The following is an 18,759-nucleotide window of genomic DNA, read 5'->3' as shown; positions in this document are numbered from 1 at the left end:
TTGTCCTTGAAAAATGAATTAATTAAACATTATGAATAAAGGATACAAGCCTCCAGCCACCACTGGGAAATCAAACTTATTTTATTAGCTACTATATATTATTAGGATTGTTATTAGTACACGTCTGTAAAGCAGAACTGTACAAATAAAGTAGCTCGCTGTATTAGTTTGCTTTCTATTGCTGTGACAAAAAGCAGCTTGGGGTGGAGGGGAAGGAGGTTTGTTGGCTTACATATCTCAAGCATAGTCCATCATAAAGAGAAGTCAGGGCAGGAACTCAAGGCAGGAACCTTGAGGCAGAAACTAATAAAGCAGAGATCATGGAGGAGAGCTGATTACTGGTTGCTCCTTCGGGCTTGTACAGCCTGCTTTTTTATAGAACCCGGACCACCTGCCTATCGGTGGCACCATCATCAGTGGGCTGAGGCTCCCATATTAATCATCAGTGAAGAAAATGTCTAACAGACTTGCCTACAGGTCAGTCTTATGGAGGCAGTTTTGTGAGGTTCCTTCTTCCCAGATACTCTAACTTGTGTCAAGCTGACCAAAATAAAAATAAATACCATACTCATATTCTTGCTTTTTGTGAAATGAAATAAAATTTATGCTGACAGATGAAGGTTTTAAATACTAATTTCAGTTACATTTTTGTTGAAGCAAAATGATTAATATAAGCATTGTTGATTATCTTCTTAGAATAGCAAAAAGGAAGAAGAAAGGATGTTGAAGCAAATAGAAAATTTGGAAGAAAAAAAAATGCATTTAAGGCAAGAGTAATGAGTTTGTCTCTGTCTCTGTCTCAAGGATTTTTGAATTTCTTTTCTATTGTTGAATATTGTATAAAGTGGAAATATTATGTATAGGTTAGTGTTTTAAAATCCTGCCTAAAAATTAAATTATAATAATTTAGTACTTAAATAATTAAAAACAAAATTATTTTATATTTAGTATTTAAGCAGTAAAATTATATGAAAATTAAAGTATCATAAATTATGCTACTATATCTAGAAAACTTAGAATAAAAATTTTAAAATTATTTTCAAGAGCATCAACTATTACATATATTAGAATATTTATGTTCACTCTTTTAAGAATTATTTAATTATTAATCATAGTCATATAATTTTATATTATTTAAATGAAAACTTAACTGTTTTAAACATTATTGTTTCTTGATATTTTTCACAATAATTTATTTGTATATGTAATATTAACTTTTTATTTTTAGATATTTACATTTTCCAGTTTTTTACTATTATAAATAATACTGAAGTAAACAAGGAGCACATACATCTTTTTCTTATTTTAAACTTGAGAGAATACCTTTTAGTTTGAATTTATTAATAAGATCTTAGAAATAATGACTTGGTAATCAACTGGTTTCTAGTAGTTTTTATTAATTTTAAATTGTGAAATATAACCAAGATCATTTTGAAAGCTCTGGTTCCAAAATGTTTCTATTATTACTTCGTGTCATCACTAATATATCAGTAATTTAAAAACATAAGTAACTTTCCATGATTTGCATCTAAAATGTTTCTATTATAACTTGGTATCATCACTAATTTATCAGTAATTTAAAACATAAATAACTTTTTAATGATTTGCAGTTACTACCTTTTGCATAAGCTTTGGATTTTTTCTGAATTTGACTTAGAATTTTTCTTTGTAAAATTATCTGGAAGTATCTATACTCCTTAATCTTTTAAGGGCTTTATTATTTACTGTTGACTTAAGCATTAAAGTAGCAATCCTTTATCCTTTTTATTTATAGAACTTCTATAATTTGTTTTCCATTGATTTGTGGCAATTATTTTAATAGAAGTTTTAAGAATTTCTATTAATTATGTTTTTCCCTTTGTGTATTTATACCATTGCTTTTATACTTAAAATACTTTCGCCTCCCTGAATTTACATGCTAGTCTTTTTTTATTGTTCTTTCAAAATTTGTATACTGATGTTTAGCTATTCTATTTCTTTTTAAAAACATAAAAACATTTCAATCCTTCAGATCACTTGCAACTGCATCTATGAATTTATGACATAGCATTTTTATTTTTTATTTTTGACATGGCCTTTAAAAATATTATTTTGTTAGTTCTTTGCAATTTTTGTATATTTTGATCATATTCACCTCCTTCCCCTCAACTACTCCTAGATCCACCCCATCTCCTTACCTACTGAACTTCATGTCCTGTTTTCTTTTTCTTTAAACCCATCCAGTCCAATTTGTGATGACCAAATATTCATGTAAAGCTACCCTGGAATGTGGCAATCTACCAAGGGTCACACCCTTAAAGAAAATTTGCTGTCCTTCTCACAGCAGCTGTCAGTTGCCAATAGCTCCTAAGCTAGGGATGAGACTTTGTGCTCACCTCTCCTGTCCATGCTGGAATTTTGTTCGGCTTGAGCTTGTGTAGGTCTTATGCATGCTCTCAGAACCTTTCTGAGTTCATATATGCAATTGCCTTGTTTTGTCTGGAAAACACTGTTTCCCTGTAGTCATCCACTATCTCTGGCTCTTACTATCTTTCTACTCCTTCCACAATTATTGTTGAGTCTTGGAGTCTTGGGAGAAGGTGTGTAATACAGATGTCTCATTTAGGACTGAGCACCCTGCAGCCTCTTATTCTCCACATTGACGAGTTATGGGGATCTCTGTTAACTGCTATCTACTACAAAGAGAAGCTTTTCTAATGAGGTTCAGAGCCACACTTAACTGTGGGTCTATCAACAAGTCAGTAGGAGTCAGTTTAATAAGTCTGTTTAACAGAGTAATAGTAGAACATAATCTGGGTGCCATCAACTGATGAATGGATAATGAAAATATGATACATTTACACAATGGAATATAATTGATCTGTTAAGGAAAAGGAAACTATGAAATTCATAGGTAAATGAATGGAGCTGGAAAAAATCATCCTGAGAGAGGTAAACCATACCCAGAAAGACAATTGGAACATGTTTTCTCCCATATGTGGCTGGTAGCTTTGAATCTTTAAATATTCGCGTTTCATTTTGAATACCCATAGTAGTCAGGAAGCTAGTAAGGGCTATGGATTAGGGGGATTTCCTGGAGCAGGGAGATCGAATGAAATGTGAAAAGAGAGAAAGGGGAATAATGGGACAGAAAGGGTTAAGTAGAAAGGGGAATAATGGGACAGAAAGGGTTAAGTAGGATAAGGATAGGAGGGCAGGGTAGAGGAGGGAGTAAGAGGAAGGGTAACTAACACTAAAGACCTTTAATGAAGTCGTGTGGAAACCTTTTACTATAGAAGCTTCCTAAAATACATACACATATAAAAAAGAGTTTAAATAGAGTTACCCTATAGTGGAGGGGACAATGCCATACTAGACACTACAGGCTAGCAAATAAAAAGCCACTGCCAGGAATGGGGTACTTTTTTTGAAGATGTTGCCTAGTGGGATTCCATAGACCCCCCAAACATTATAGACTATTGTCATTGCCTTTGGTTACTCTCCAGAACTTGATGGTAAGACACTATTTGCTGAGGACAACACATACTTGAGTAATAGAACATGGAGAAATCAAGCTGGTAGACCTGGAAGCTTTAGATTTCATAGTGCTAGAAAGTGCTATGCACACTACAGGAGGATAAAAGGCATCAGCAGTCTAACACTTCTGTGAACTCTGTGAACTATAGTAACGACTAGCATGGCATTATACACCCACTGGTATAATAGTGACATGAATGTTATGGGAGTAACCAACCACATTTTGATTGGATTTAAGGATTTCTCCACAGGATAAAACCCATATCTGGCACCATTACCAAGTCCAAGGATCCATAGCTAGATAGTTCACAGGTCCTAGGGGAAGGGCCTATGTAAACCAGAGTAGACTTGAACTTGTAGTGATCCTCCTTGTCTCTGCCTTCTGGTTGCTGGGAATATAGGCATTAACTCCATGCCTGACTTGATACGCAGTTTTGAGACTGGGTTTCTCTGTGTAGCTTTGGAGCCTGTCCTGGAACTCACTCTGTAGACCAGGCTGGCCTTGAACTCACAGAGATCCACCTGCCTCTGCCTCCCCGAGTGCTGGGATTAAAGTCGTGCGCCGCCACTGCCCGGCAATTATTTAAAATCTTTAGACCAAATACAGCTCTTCATAGAATTGTTTGGAGATTCCAAACATATATATGAGGTATTGTGAGTAGTGTTCAATCTAATGCTTGATATAATCAGTACTTAATAAATTACTAGCTGTTAACTTTTCCAGATTTAGAAAATCATCTTTTGAGATAATGATTAATTTTGCCCCTTTTTGCTCAACTTTCTTCTTCAGAAGCAGCTGCTACTTACAGATATCGATGACTGAATTACTGTAATTTTTTTTATTAAAATATGAAAACAAATTTTAAGGAGAAGCTGTTTGATTTTTTTCTATGATTTAAAAAAAAGTTTAAATTCACCCTCTTAGTTTTTGAGACAGAATCTTAACTGTATAGCCCAGGATGGCACTTAGCTGATCTTCCTGTCTTAGACTCCCCAAGTGCAGGAATTACAACTGTGTGCTGCCACACCTACATCAAGAGCCTCTGTGTGTGCTCACATGTATGTATACTATGTGGGTATGTAGAGGCCAGAGAACAGCTTCAGATGTCGTTCTTCAGGTACTATGTATATCCTTTCTCTCCCTTCTCAGAAAGACATGGTATCTCATTAGTCTGGACCTCCCCAAGTATTAGGTAGCCAACAAACAATCCTCAGGGTTCTGCCTGTTTCTTCCTTTCCAGCACTGGGATTACAAGCATGCCCCAATAATCCCTGCTCTTTTATTTAGTTTCTGGGGAATCAAACTCAGGTCCTTATGCTTGCAAGGGCAACACCTTATCTCTGAGCTATTTCTTTAGCTTAAGAAAGGCTGTTTTTAAAATAACATTCAAATTATCTGAATAATATAGTCTGATTATCTACTTATAGTGTGGGTTTATGGACCTCTAAGTGTAAATGATCTATGAACAGTGAGCATACTGATTATAAATTGTACTCATTTAAGAGAATAAAGCTGGTGAGTTAACTCAGTGGTAGAGGTACTCATTGCTAAGCCTGATGTTTTGCGTCCAGTTCCTGGAATTCACATGGTGGAAGGAAAAAACTGACCTTTAGAAGTTGCCCTCTGACCTTCATACATGTATTATTGAAAACACACATTCTATTTCTCTGTTTCTTTCTCTCAATAAGTAAACAAATAATACATATGAAAAATTTTAAGAAAAATTATATATCCTGGATTCAGTTTTTGAAAGGTCAAATCACTTATTATATTGCCAGTATAATAGTGGTACAAAGTAAAACTATAATTAGAAAAATGTCTTCAAGTGCCTGCTGATACAGTCACCAGTATTTTCATTTGTAATATACAAGATTTTAATGAAAATATTTTTAAAAGTAATACATGAATATAATACAAAATTCCAAGGGACAAAGAAGCACATTGAGGAAGAACAGTATCTTTCTTTTGCTTTTTGACTTTCTGCTGTCTAGTTTCCCTCACCAAAAGCATCACTGTTCTGTATGTTTCTGGAGATTCTCAATCTCCAGAATGTACAATGGTATGTGTGTATGTAAATATCATTAAAATAAATTGTACTTTTTTTATTTAAATTTTTTTTATTCATTTTACATACCAACCACAGATCCTCCTCTCATTCTTCCTCCTGCTCCCCCCTAACTTCCCATCCTCATCCCCTCCTGCAAAAGGGTAAGGCCTCCTATGGGAAGTCAGCAAAGCCTGGTACATTCAGTTGAGGCATGACCAAGCCTCTCCCCATAGGTAATGGGCTCCAGAAAGCCAGCTCATGCACCAAGGATAGATCTTGATCTTACTGCCAGGGGCCCCTCAAACAGATGCAGCTACACAATTGTTTCCTGTGTACTTATGTTTTTAATTTATTTATATAACATTTTATATATGCATTAGAATGATGAAAAGATAAAAATGAAATATTCCTATGGTTTTTTAAAAGTAGGAAAATGATGACAAGGATGCATATAATTTAAGGATAAATATGTACAGTAACTTAAATGTGGGAATAGAAATGTGCCTATTAATAGCCATACATGAAAAGTTAGCAGTCAAAATGAGAACTCAAACCTAATAAATTAATAAGCAATCATTAAAAAAAATCTTTGGAGATGAAAATATGGTTTGGATTATGATGCTATTCTTGTATTTTCTTTTAGGGATGAATTGGAATCAGCAAGAAAAGAGTTTATACAACAAGGAGAGGAAGTTAAATGTAAATTGGACAAGAGTGAAGAGAATGTATGTTATATTTAACAGATTGGATTAAAAAATTTAAATCATAAAAGCAATACAGACAATAAAGTGACCTGCACTATTATATAAATAGCTGGTGATCTAGGTACTAAGCTATTAACATTTAAAATATGGGTTAAGGGAGGCTAGAGAAATGGCTAGTAATTAAAAGCATTTGCTACTCTTGGCCAAAGACCACTAGGTTCAGTTCTTAGCACCCACATGACTCATAACTGTCTGAAACTCCTATTGTGTGAGATATGATACCATCTTCTGGATTCTGTGGACACTGAGCACATGTAGTACATACACATACAAACAAAACACATAAAATCCTTAAATGATATGGTCTAAGTTGGGTTGTTTTGATTATGATCTGTATTTGTAAGAAATAGTCCTATAATTCTAAACATATTAGAAAAACATTCATTTAAGTTTTTTCTATTATTTTATGTGTGGGTATTTGCCTGTGTGAATATTTGTGTACCTTGTGCATACTTGGTGCCCATGGAGGCCAGAAATCCCCTGGAACTGCAGTTACAGATGGTTGTGGGATGCCAGTAGGTGATGAGAAATAAACCCAGGTCCTCAGGAAGGGCATCCAGGGCTCTTAACTACTAAGCCATCTCTCTAGCGCCAAATGTTGAGCATTTAATTTTAACTTATTTTTAGGCTAAATTAAAGTCTCATGCTAGATAAAATAAAAAAATTGTGTTGTACCTTGAGTATGGTTTCAACAAGCTAAGATAAAATGTCACAAAACTATGAGAGTATAAAGTATTACATGATCACATGATTACACAGTATATATTGAATATAGACTGAGTGGGAGAAAATTGTGCTAAAGTTGAAATATCATGCTTGGTTATGAAGGCTCCTTCAATCATTCAAGTATTATCTAACACCAACTATGTCCCGGGTATTGTTCTACGTGCTGATTTTATATTTCATTTACTTTGGTCAGCAAAAGTGGTCTAAAGTTTTATTGGGGCAGTAAAATTTTTAATACTTATGGATTGAGGAGAGATGAAAGACAATAGAATCATTTGGAAAGCTACTAAAAAGTGTCTTAAAAGCACTGAAAAAAATGGAAGACTAGTCTTGTTTAGCTTACTTACTTATTTCTAAACTGGTCATTGTGGCTAGTAGATAATCTGAACAGAATTACTGTGGAGTTTACAATAAAGGAGTCCCTTAAAGGAAGGGCACTGGTATGGTCCTCTATATAGATTCTGTTACTTGAGCACACAGAATAGCAATTAATCAAAACTTAGTAAGACTGGGCATGCTTTCTAGAAGAAACATTCAGTTGACTTAAGTTAACAGAAATTAGTAGAAGGTAGGGTTTAACATGCAGAAGAAGAATATTCCAAATTAAAAAATTTATTTGAGGAAACCCCTGGAAGTATGAAAGACTGACAAATTTAAGCAACTAAAATTTATTGTGGCTGAAAGATAGAGGTTAAATTAGTAACAGTAGGGAGACTGGATAAAGATGAAGACAGGTAGAAGAGTGGAGAGGTAGAGGTAAGAAATAAGATATTTACCTCAGTAACATGTATTTATGAATTCAAGAATAGTGAAGAGTTTTGACTTGAGAATTGTTATATTTACCTTTTAGAAGTCATAAAAGACTGTTAGAGTAGTTGACATTTTTTTGAGGGCTTATGATGGAGCAGACACATTCAAGGTTCTTTCTATGTGTTATTTTACTTCACTGCAATTTAAGTATGGGGGACTGGGGCAATGGAGATGATTCACTTGGTAAAGTGCTTACCATGCAAATATGAGGCCTTGAGTTCAGATTACTAGCACCCACATGAAAGCTGAGCACAGTGGCACAAAGTGAAATCAGCCCTGGGAAGGTGGAGACAGATGCTCTCTGAAGCTCATTTGATTAGCCAGCCTAATCAAATGGATAAGCTTCAAGTTCAGTGAGCGATCCAATCTCACATGTACATGTGCGCGCAGCGCGCGCGCACGCACACACACACACACACACACACACACACACAGATGAACATAAAGAATTTAAAGTATAATCTATTTTGCTAGTGTAGAAAATATTAGTGAGAAGCAGACTGGAGAGATGGCTCAGCGTTTAAGAACAAGTAATGCTCTTACAGAGGATGCTAGTTCTTTAGCACTCATATTGGGAAGCTCACAGCTGCTTATAACTCTAGCTTCAGAGGATCTGACATCCTCTGAACTCCATGGGTACCTGCATTTATGTGCACAGGCCCACACACACGTACATGTACTTAAAAGTAATAGGAAAAATCTTTTCAAGAAGGAAATATTGGTAAGTAGGCATGAAATTAAATGTATGATGAATATATTAGCTTATTTCTATTTTCTGTGGTTGCTCTTTACCATTAAAACATTTTCTAGAAAAAGTTCAAATTATAAATATTTTTAGATAGTTTGCTTGACATATGTAGTTGAATTACATTCCCTTTTTCCCCCAGTTTACTACCTTATAAATGCTTTTGTTAGATACACTTATGACATAAAGATTTATGTAAAATATAATTTATGCCAGGCAGTGGTGGTGCACACTTTTAATCCCAGCATTCAGGAGGCAGAGGCAGATGGATCTCTGTGAATTTGAGGTTAGCCTGGTTTACAGAGCAAATTCCAGGACAACTAGAACTACATAGAGAAATGTCTCAAAAATCCAGTATTTATATATATATATATATATAAAATTATAATTTATGCATATATATTGTGAAATATTGAATCAAGGCAATTAACATATCAATAAAGGTATATTCTTTTTTAAAAGGACACTGAATAAACTAGATGAGCTGATAAGTGTTTTTATAAATATATAAAACTATTGGTGAAATTATTAAGGCCACTCCACATAGTTAAAAGGAGATTTATTTAATGGCGTAACTTACAAATTAAGGGATAGGTAGGTCGCGGGGTCTGGGGAAGGTGTATCGCAGTCCAGCGGTGTTCTCTGGAGCTCTGCTTGGTACACCTCTCCAGTCCAGGGTCCCGCAACAGAGAGAGCGCCCGCCAATCCAGATCTCGGGTCCCCAGGCGCCTCCTCTCGCCCCGCCTTGTAGGCGTGACAGTTGCCGAAGTCTCAATGGGGGTTGGAACTTCCAGATCAAAGCTGGAATGGCTACCCACTACATCAAACTAATTTCATTTCTAAAATGCATTAGAAAATGAAATTCTAATAGCACTTTAAATATGATTTCAAATTATATTTTTTTTTTAGGCTCGAAGCATTGAATGTGAAGTTTTAAAGAAAGAGAAGCAAATGAAGATACTAGAAAATAAGGTATTATCAAATTATGAAAACACTAATTAAAAAAAATCACTTGTGCCTGGCGGTGTTGGCGCACAACTTTTTTTTTAAACAATTTTTTTTTTTTTTTTTGGTTTTTCGAGACAGGGTTTCTCTGTGTAGCTTTGCACCTTTCCTGGAACTCACTTGGTACCCCAGGCTGGCCTCGAACTCACAGAGATCTGCCTGGCTCTGCCTCCCGAGTGCTGGGATTAAAGGCGTGCGCCACCACCGCCTGGCAGGCGCACAACTTTAATCCCAGCTCTTGGGAGGCAGAGGTAGGCGGACCTCTGTAAGTTTGAGGCCAGCCTGGTCTACAGAGCAAGTTCCAGGGCAGCTAGAGCTACACAGAGAAACGCTGCCTCAAGGAACAAACAAAAAAAATCACTTGTAAACAGAAAAAGCAATGCTATATAAAATTCATTCATATGCAGAATATTAACTAACTGTGGCTATGTAAGTATTACAAGAAAAAATTTTAACAATATTTGGTGCTTATGAAGGAGACTGAACTTTTTTTCTTGAGAGTTCTTTTACTCTAATGGGAATTAGAACAATTTATATATCTGATTTTTTAGGGCCTCTTAGAAATCTGTGTTGCTTTTACGGTACTTAAGATGTTCCTTGGACTAATAGATTTTAATTCAGTTCTGCATGTACTCAGATGAAATAAGTAAGATATTAAAAATTGGCTTAGTTGGTATTTCAGTAGGAAGAATTGGAATTCTGTCAGGAGGTAGAATATTAATACTTCTCTTGCAAATTTAATAACATTAGAATCTCAGAAATGAGAATGAGAGTATAACGAGTAATAAAGAAGACAGATCATATTTGTATTTTTACATTAACAGAATCATTTTTGAAATCACAAGTGAGCCCTATGTTATATCATGCAATATTTTATTAGTTTGAAATTGCTTATTTTGATCAGACTATTGAATAAAATTATATAATTTTTAAAATAATTTTACAGTGTAATAATTTAAGGAAACAAGCTGAAAATAAAAGCAAGTGTATTGAAGAGCTTCAGCAGGAGGTAGGTTTTCTTAATAACATAAATATTCTTAAAATTATCCCAATATTTACACTATAGTATTAAAGAGCAATGCTTTCATTTCTAGTGATTTAGGTCTAAGTCATGTCATTTTAAGTCTTAATCACCTTAGTATTAACTGTAATTAACTTTCCATAGAATAAGGCCTTGAAAAAAAAAAGTTCAGCAGAAAACAAACAACTGAATGCATATGAAATAAAGGTATGTGACATTTTTATTTTTGTTTTCTTAAGTACTAGTGGATACACGGGTTAGAAATACTATATTATTATAATTTAATGCTTACCTTCAGATACTGTTATATTTTTGGATTGAAGAGATTAATTCTTGTAGGTGTGATAGAATGTTCATTGTGATTTAGCTGGGTCAGAATCTTGTGAACAACTTAATATATGTGTGCATGCTCTGTGTGTGTGTGTGTATGTGTTTCTTTACCCATATATTATAAAAAAATTAAGTTAAGCATGGAATCTATATGTATTTTCTTTAATTTTTTTCCTATAATACATTTTGATCATGTTTATCCCCTCCAATTCTTTCTAGATCTTGCCTACTTCCCTACTGACCCAACTTTATGTTCTTTTTCTCTTTCTCATTAAAAAATAAACAGAAAAAGAAACCCACACAAACCATATAAAACTGAAATCAAAATATATGAGCAAAAGACCAGTAAGACAAAAAAGTGCTCAAAGAAAGCAGAATGTGATAAAAGCTTACAAAAACATGATTGAGTTAATTTTGTATTGGCTAACTACTTGTGGACTTGGGACCTGACCTAGAGTGTATTAATAAACCCAGTGAGACTCCATTGGAGAAAAATGATTTTTTTCCTTTGTCAGTATCATTTGAGGATAATTTCTTGGTTAGGGGTGGAAACCTATGTCCACTTCTCCCTCTCAGTGCTGGGACCCTCTCTGGCTTAAACCAATTTGTGTAGGCCTTATGTGTCTATTCCCACAATCCTGGTTAGTTCATATTTTCATTATTCCTATTGTGACTGGAAGACACTGTTTCCTTCATCTATCTATCACCTCTGACGCATAATCTTTCTGCTTCCCCTTCCTCATAGATCCCTGAGGCTTGTTGGGGAGGGCTTTGATGAAGACATCTCATTTAAGACTGAGTGGTACAGAACCTCTGCATATTCACAGTTGTGGGTCTCTGTGTTAGTTCTCATCTATTGCAAGAAGCTTTCTTCTCTGATGAGGGCTGAGCAAGGCATTGATCTAGCAGAATGTCAGTCATTAGGAGTCATTTATTGCTATGTTTCTTTAGCAGAATAATAGTATTAGATTTTCCCCTAGGCCTAGGTCACAAGTTCTTGGCTTCTTTAGCAAGTCAGATGTGGATTCTAGCCGGGCGGTGGTGGCGCACGCCTTTAATCCCAGCACTCGGGAGGCAGAGCCAGGCGGATCTCTGTGAGTTCGAGGCCAGCCTGGGCTACCAAGTGAGTCCCAGGAAAGGCGCAAAGCTACACAGAGAAACCCTGTCTCGAAAATCCAAAAAAAAAAAAAAAAACAAAAAAAAAAAAAAAACAGATGTGGATTCTGGCTCCTGCAGTAGGCCTTAAATCCAATCAGTAACTGGCTGGTTACTTCTGTAACATATGTGCCACTGTTGGCACCAGTATATCTTGCAGGCAGGTTACTGTAAAATATGGTTATCTTGTTGTAAAAAGGGTTTGAGACCCATCAACTTTGTAGAATATAAAACCCTAGAATGTAAGCATATGATGTCGGGACCAAATTTTGTCATCTTTCTCTTTAGGCAATGATTGATACTTAGTAAGTATTCAATGAATATTTTTAAATATTTAGTGGAGAGCAGTAGTTGTCAACATATTAAGTGAACACTTGGATGAAAATATTTTATAATATCTTGAAGTAGTACTTGAAACAAGGAATGTAAATCTGTCATTAATAAAAGCAAGTAAGAATTATCATAAACTTCTGAAAATTATATAGAAAATAGCCAGTAGATACATTCTGTAATTATGTACCTGAATTCCTTGAGACAGAAATTACCAGAAATTTTCATAGCTGTATTATTTACAATAGCCCCAAATGGAAGACAATACAGATATTCATTAGTAGCATGAAAATATTTAAGACATGCTCCTAAGATAACCTAAAAGTTGGACTTTGAACTGAAAAGTGGAACATATTATGGAACAAAAAATTCGTATGGTCCTGATAATATATGTTTAAAATGAATAAAATATTAGCAAAAATAAAGCTGTATAGGTAGAAATCATCTATCTCAAGGATCACAGAAAAATTTTTTGAAAAGAGAGTAGTACTTTACAGGCCTGTAGAACCAGCACCAAGTGATTTTAAAATATGTAATTAGAATCTCTGAGGAAGAGAGGAGAAAAAATGGCAAAAGGAATTAATTAGAGAAACTTATTTATTGTTTCTTATGGAGATCCTTTCTGGGTGGTATAGCTGCAGTGAATTTTCCTCTGTTAGCCTTGCTTCCAGCAGCCTTGCTTCTTTGCAGCCACTCCTTATCACTTCGTGGGACATGGTGAACCTTTTTCCTCATGTGCCTTAGTATTTGTAAGTTCATGTATATAGTATGTTTACATGTTTCACTTTGAAGGAAAGGCTGAAAGCTACTCAAAGTTGGACTTAAAGTTTAATTCAAGCTGATAGAATTTGATAGAATATATCAGTGGAAACTTGTACATATTTTTTTATGGAGCATGACTTGAAATTTTTAAGTAAAATGTTTTGAAATGAAAAATATGTGACTGTTGATATTATATTACTCGGCAAGACTAAATACATATTTTATGAGTCAAGATAGATTGTGAAAGATGAAACACATCTCACTCAGTATATGAAAAATCTAAGAAAATGGTTCAGCCATAATTTCCATGATTCTTTCAGGGTTTATAAAACTACAAATTAGTATGTAATATTTTTTAGCTGTGGAATTCATTAAAATTAATGTTACTTTCTTTACTTATAGGTCAACAAATTAGAGTTGGAACTAGAAAGTGCCAAACAAAAATTTCAAGAAATGACTGACAACTATCAGAAAGAAATTGAGGTCAAAAAGATAGCTGAAGAAAAGCTTTTGGGAGAGGTAGAAAAACCTAAATATGTTATGAACTTACTGTACTAAAAATGTTTGTTGATTAGCTTTAAAAAATAAGTACCTTTGCTGGGCGTTGTTGGTACATGCCTTTAATTCCAGCGCTCTGGGAGGCAGAGACAGGTGGATCTCTGAATTCAAGGCCAGTCTGGTCTACAGATAGAGATCCAGGATAGCCAGAGCTACAGAGACAAACCCTGTCTTGAAAACAACAACAACAAAATTAGTAGAGTATTTATAATACAGTCATTTTACTTTTTGAAATACACTAAAATAAACCAAACAATTGATACATTTTTTAAATGATTACTTTATTTTTTCCATTTTTCTTTATTAAGAAATTTTCTACAGACTCCGCATACTATCCACAGATCCCCCCTCCACCCACCCTCCAGCCCTCTTTCCCAAGCCACCCCACATCCCCACATCCCCCAAATCGAGGTCTCCCATGGGAAGTCAGCAGAGCCCAGCACACTGAGCCTAGGCAGGTCCAAGCCCCTTCCCACTGCACCAAGGCTGTGCAAGGTGTCACACCACAGGCACCAGATTCCAGAACCCTGCCCATAGACCAGGGACAGATCCTGATTCCCCTGCCTGGGTGTCCCCCAAACAGTTCGAGGCAAACAACCGTCCTCCGTATTCAGAGGGCCTAGTACAGACCCATGGGTGCTCCACAGCCACCAGTCCACAGTTAATGGGCTTCCACTAGTGTGACTGGTCATCTCTGCACGTCCTCCCATCATGATCTCAACGTCCCTCGCCTGCAGTATCTCTCCTCTCTCTCATTGGATTTCCGGAGCTCAGCCTGGTGCCTGGCCATGGATCTCTATCTGCCTCCATCAGTCACTGGACAAAGGCTCAATGATGACAGCTAGGTTATTTGCTAGGCTGGTCACCAGATTAGACCGGTCCAGGCACCCTCTGGACCACTGCTAGCAGACCAAGTTGGGTCAACCTTGTGGATTCCTGAGAGCCTCCCCAGCACCCTGCTTCTTCCTATCCCCATGATGTCCTCGTCTATCATGGTATCTTCCTCCCTGCCCTCCCACTCTGTCCCTGTTCCAGCTTGACCCTCCCATTTCCCTATGTTCTCAATTTGATACATTTTTTAAACTTACTTTGTTTTGAATTTTCTGCTGTTTGAGTTTTATATTCTATGTAAGTAGAATATATGCTTCTAAAAGGAAAGATTGAATTTTTTTTAATTGGTATAAAGTCCAGCACCAATAAATAAAAAGAAACACTTTTTTTTTTAATTTGATAGGTTGAGAAAGCCAAAGCAACAGTTGATGAAGCAGTGAAGTTACAGAAAGAAATTGATTTACGATGCCAACATAAAATAGCTGAAATGGTAGCACTTATGGAAAAACATAAGGTAACTTAATATAATAAAATTATTATTTGCCTCCTAGTTGCAAATAAGGATGTAAGCTCTTAGCTACTAATCTGGTGTCAAGCTGCCTGATGCCATGCTCCCCATTATGATGGAATAGACTCTAATGATCTATAATTGTAAGCCCCCTATAAACTTTCTTCTATAAAAACGTTATTTCTTAGTGCATATTTCTATTAAAATGATGAGCTTTTGGTTTATCAAAGAAGTTATTTTCTATACAACAGTAACTAATTATAGCTCGACTATTATTGATCCCCTATTTCTCTAAGTTCAGATCTTTTTCTTTTTTGGTGTTTGGTTTTTGGTTTTTTTTTTTTTTTGACACAGGGTTTCTCCGTGTTGTTTTGGTGCTGTCCTGCATTTCGCTTTGTAGACCAGGCTGGCCTCGAACTCACAGAGATCCAGTTGGCTCTGCCTCCCGAGTGCTGGGATTAAAGCTCTGCACCACAACCATCTTGCTAAGTTCAGATCTTAACCATTCAAAGCTGAGCTAAGGTGTCACTTCCTCCAGTAAATATCTTGTTATCATTTATAGAAAATGGAAGTAGTCAGGCTTTCTATATTCTTCTAGTAGTCTCATAGCACTTCCCATCTTTTATTAACTACATACCCAGGATATTTCTCACTAATTCACTTATTCTCTATATATATCTAACATTTACCATGTTGAACAAGGGAAATAATAGATTAAAGACTTACATTTTTGATTGTGAGCCTACCTTTTGATGGCTGATCTATCTTTCTAGCCTGGGGAAAGACTTAATATTTGTTGTGAGTACCTTTTGTTTTTCTATTGTTTGACTAATTCTTTTAGGTAAACTTCATTTTCCTTCAGATTTGGAGAGGAAGCAGCTTGTCCTTACCTATTAATTTTTAAAAATTGGAACCAGAATCTAACATTACTAAAGTTTTATCAATAAGAATTTTAATGCAGATTTAAATAATATTATACATAAACTAATAGATTTAAATTCATACTGTTTCAATCTAGTGCCACTTATAATCCATATTGAAAAGTTGTTTTTCCTTTGTCCAGGGAGTGCCTCTTCCAACTGATAGGCAAATCCTTTTGACCTGACTTGAATAGTCTTTAATAGCTTTTTTTTTTTTGGTTATGATAAAAATTTTCAAGGCTTGGATTGTGTTTCCTATCATAGATTTCAAATCAGTCACTTTTCTAAGACATCTTGGTGTTATATTCATATTGAACAAAACTCTCACTTTGTAGCTCAGGTTGGCCTTGAACTTGTGATATTCAAGCCTCAGCCTCCTGAGTGGTAGGTTTATGGACATGGTGAGCTTACCCAACTCAGCTATACTTCTTAAATTATGAAATTTAATGTTTCCAATTAAAATAACTATTTGTTTTTGTGTTGGATTATGTCTAAAACTTGTCTTATGTTTCACTGTTTAGGTTGTTAGAATATATATATGAAAAACAAAAATACATATTCACTCAAATTTATCATGACAGTTTTTTCAAATTTTTTTAAAAAGATTATTTATTTATTATGTATACGGCATGTATGACTGCAGGCGAGAAGAGGGCACCAGATGTCATTACAGATGTGAGCCACCATGTGGGTGCTGGGAATTGGACTCAGGACCTCTGGAAGAGCAGTCAGTGCTCTTAACCTCTGAGCCATCTCTCCAGCCCCTTTTTTCAAATATTTAATGTGTAGTATACTAATCTTATAAATTATAATCTATTCCATTTTTTGTTTTGGTTTTTTGAGATGGGGTTTCTCTGTGTAGTTTTGGTGCCTGTCCTGGAGCTCACTTTATAGACCAGCCTGGCCTCGAGCTCACAGAGATCTGCCTGCTTTGCCTCCTGAGTGTCCGGATTAAAGGCATGTGCCGCTGCCACCACCCCTCCCCCCCCCCCCCCCCCCCCCCCCCCCCCCCGGCTCCATTTTAATATGGTTAAAATGCTTTCTTTGTTTAATACAGCACCAGTATGATAAGATTGTTGAAGAAAGAGACTCAGAATTAGGACTTTATAAAAGCAGAGAACAAGAACAGTCATCGGTGAAGGCTGCCTTGGTAAGACAGAATAAATACAATAAAAGCCAACTCTTAAAATACCAGCATTTAGGAAAAAGAGTAATACTAAGTAGAGCCATGGTATTTGATCTGTAATCACAGTCTTAGATCTAAAAGGATTTTACCTATTTCCTAGTAAATTGCTTTTCCAGTTCATTTTACATTATAGCTTAAAGTGTCTTTACAACAGAAATGTTAAAACGTCAGTTAAACTAAATTTAAAGTTGATATTTGGACAGGAGAGTGAGGTAGAATAAGAGAATATGAGTATATGTGTGTATGTGCATTTGTTGTATGTGTATGTATGCTATTTTAGTCCTTTAGAGAAAACTATGGAAAACTTGAAGCTTATTTATGTTGAGTCTAGTTATGTTCCATTACCAGCCTTCACATGTATGATTTGTTGTTGTTTGTTCTTTGGCTCTTTTTTGGGGGCCCGCCACCCAGCTCCCAAATAAATCAAACACAAAGGCTTATTCTTACTTATGAGTGCCCAGCCTTAACTTGGCTTAGTTTCTTGCCAGCTTTTCTTAACTTATCCGGTCTACATTTTGCCTCTGGGCTTTTCCCATTCTCTTACTTTTGTAAACTTTATTCTTTCTCCATGGCTTGCTATGTAGCTGGGTAGCTGGCCCCTGGAGTCCTTCTGGCTGCTCCTTTTCCTCCTCCTCCTCCCAGATTTCTCCCTCTGTTTATTCTCTCTGCCTACCAGCCCCGCCTATCCTTTCTCCTGCCTTGCTATTGGCCAGTTCTTTATTAGACCATCAGGTATTATAGACAGGCACAGCAACACAGCTTCACAGAGTTAAACAAATACAACATAAACAAAAATATCACACCTTAAAATAATATTCTACTACAATGATTTTTTTTTTTGAGACAGGGTTTCTCTGTGTAGCTCTGGCTGGCCTTGAACTCACAGAGATTCACCTGCCTCTGCCAACTGAGTGCTGGGATTAAAGGTGTGTGCCACCACCACCTGATTACATGTATGATTTTTATTTGAAGCACTAGATTACAGTTTCATTGTCTTTAGAAATATGTAAAAGCACTAACACACTTCATCATTTTTTTCTTTAGGAGACTGAACTAGCTAATATCAGAAACGAACTTGTGTCCCTTAAGAAGCAACTTGAAATAGAAAAAGAAGAAAAAGTAGGTTTTGTGACATTACATGTAAGATAATTGTAGGATTTTGGTACAACATTGTGTTTTATAAATGCCATATTATAAAATAATTTGACAAATTTGGGTAATTAGTAGTAAGAAAATACTGCTGTTCTCTACTTACCTGTGAGCATCTAACACATACCATTAAAAAAAATACGTACTTTCAAGAATAGAAATGTTTTCAAATATGCTGTATTTGTTTAAGAAATATCTCAAGATTGAAGAGATGATTCTCAAGTTAAGAGCATGCACTTGCTTGCAGAGGATCCAAGACCCACTCCCAGACAGCTCACAGCTGCTTATATCTGCAGCTCTAGAGGGAAATCCAATGCCTCTAGTCTCTGTGGGCACCTGCACTCTAGTGAACATACCCAATTTGGATAGGTACACATAATTAAAAATAATTCTTA

The 18,759-nt window shown here is 35.7% G+C and overlaps 1 protein-coding gene across 1 annotated transcript in view; it reads left to right on the top strand.

Annotated features, from left to right (window-relative positions):
- Positions 1 to 18,759, top strand: part of Sycp1 (synaptonemal complex protein 1) — a 108,314-nt gene that overhangs the window by 61,923 nt on the left and 27,632 nt on the right. The window contains exons 20-28 of the mRNA XM_052731488.1: positions 697 to 767; positions 6,208 to 6,289; positions 9,519 to 9,581; positions 10,561 to 10,623; positions 10,780 to 10,842; positions 13,615 to 13,731; positions 15,005 to 15,115; positions 17,087 to 17,179; positions 18,260 to 18,334. Coding sequence (XP_052587448.1) covers positions 697 to 767; positions 6,208 to 6,289; positions 9,519 to 9,581; positions 10,561 to 10,623; positions 10,780 to 10,842; positions 13,615 to 13,731; positions 15,005 to 15,115; positions 17,087 to 17,179; positions 18,260 to 18,334 — 738 coding nt within the window. The remainder of the gene's footprint in view (positions 1 to 696; positions 768 to 6,207; positions 6,290 to 9,518; positions 9,582 to 10,560; positions 10,624 to 10,779; positions 10,843 to 13,614; positions 13,732 to 15,004; positions 15,116 to 17,086; positions 17,180 to 18,259; positions 18,335 to 18,759) is intronic.

Source organism: Peromyscus californicus, unplaced genomic scaffold, assembly GCF_007827085.1.
Source record: "Peromyscus californicus insignis strain IS unplaced genomic scaffold, ASM782708v3 Scaffold_9__1_contigs__length_137607984, whole genome shotgun sequence".
Classification (NCBI taxonomy): Eukaryota; Metazoa; Chordata; class Mammalia; order Rodentia; family Cricetidae; genus Peromyscus; species Peromyscus californicus.
Note: the sequence above shows the minus strand (reverse complement) of the source record. Positions and strands in the feature narration are given on the sequence as shown.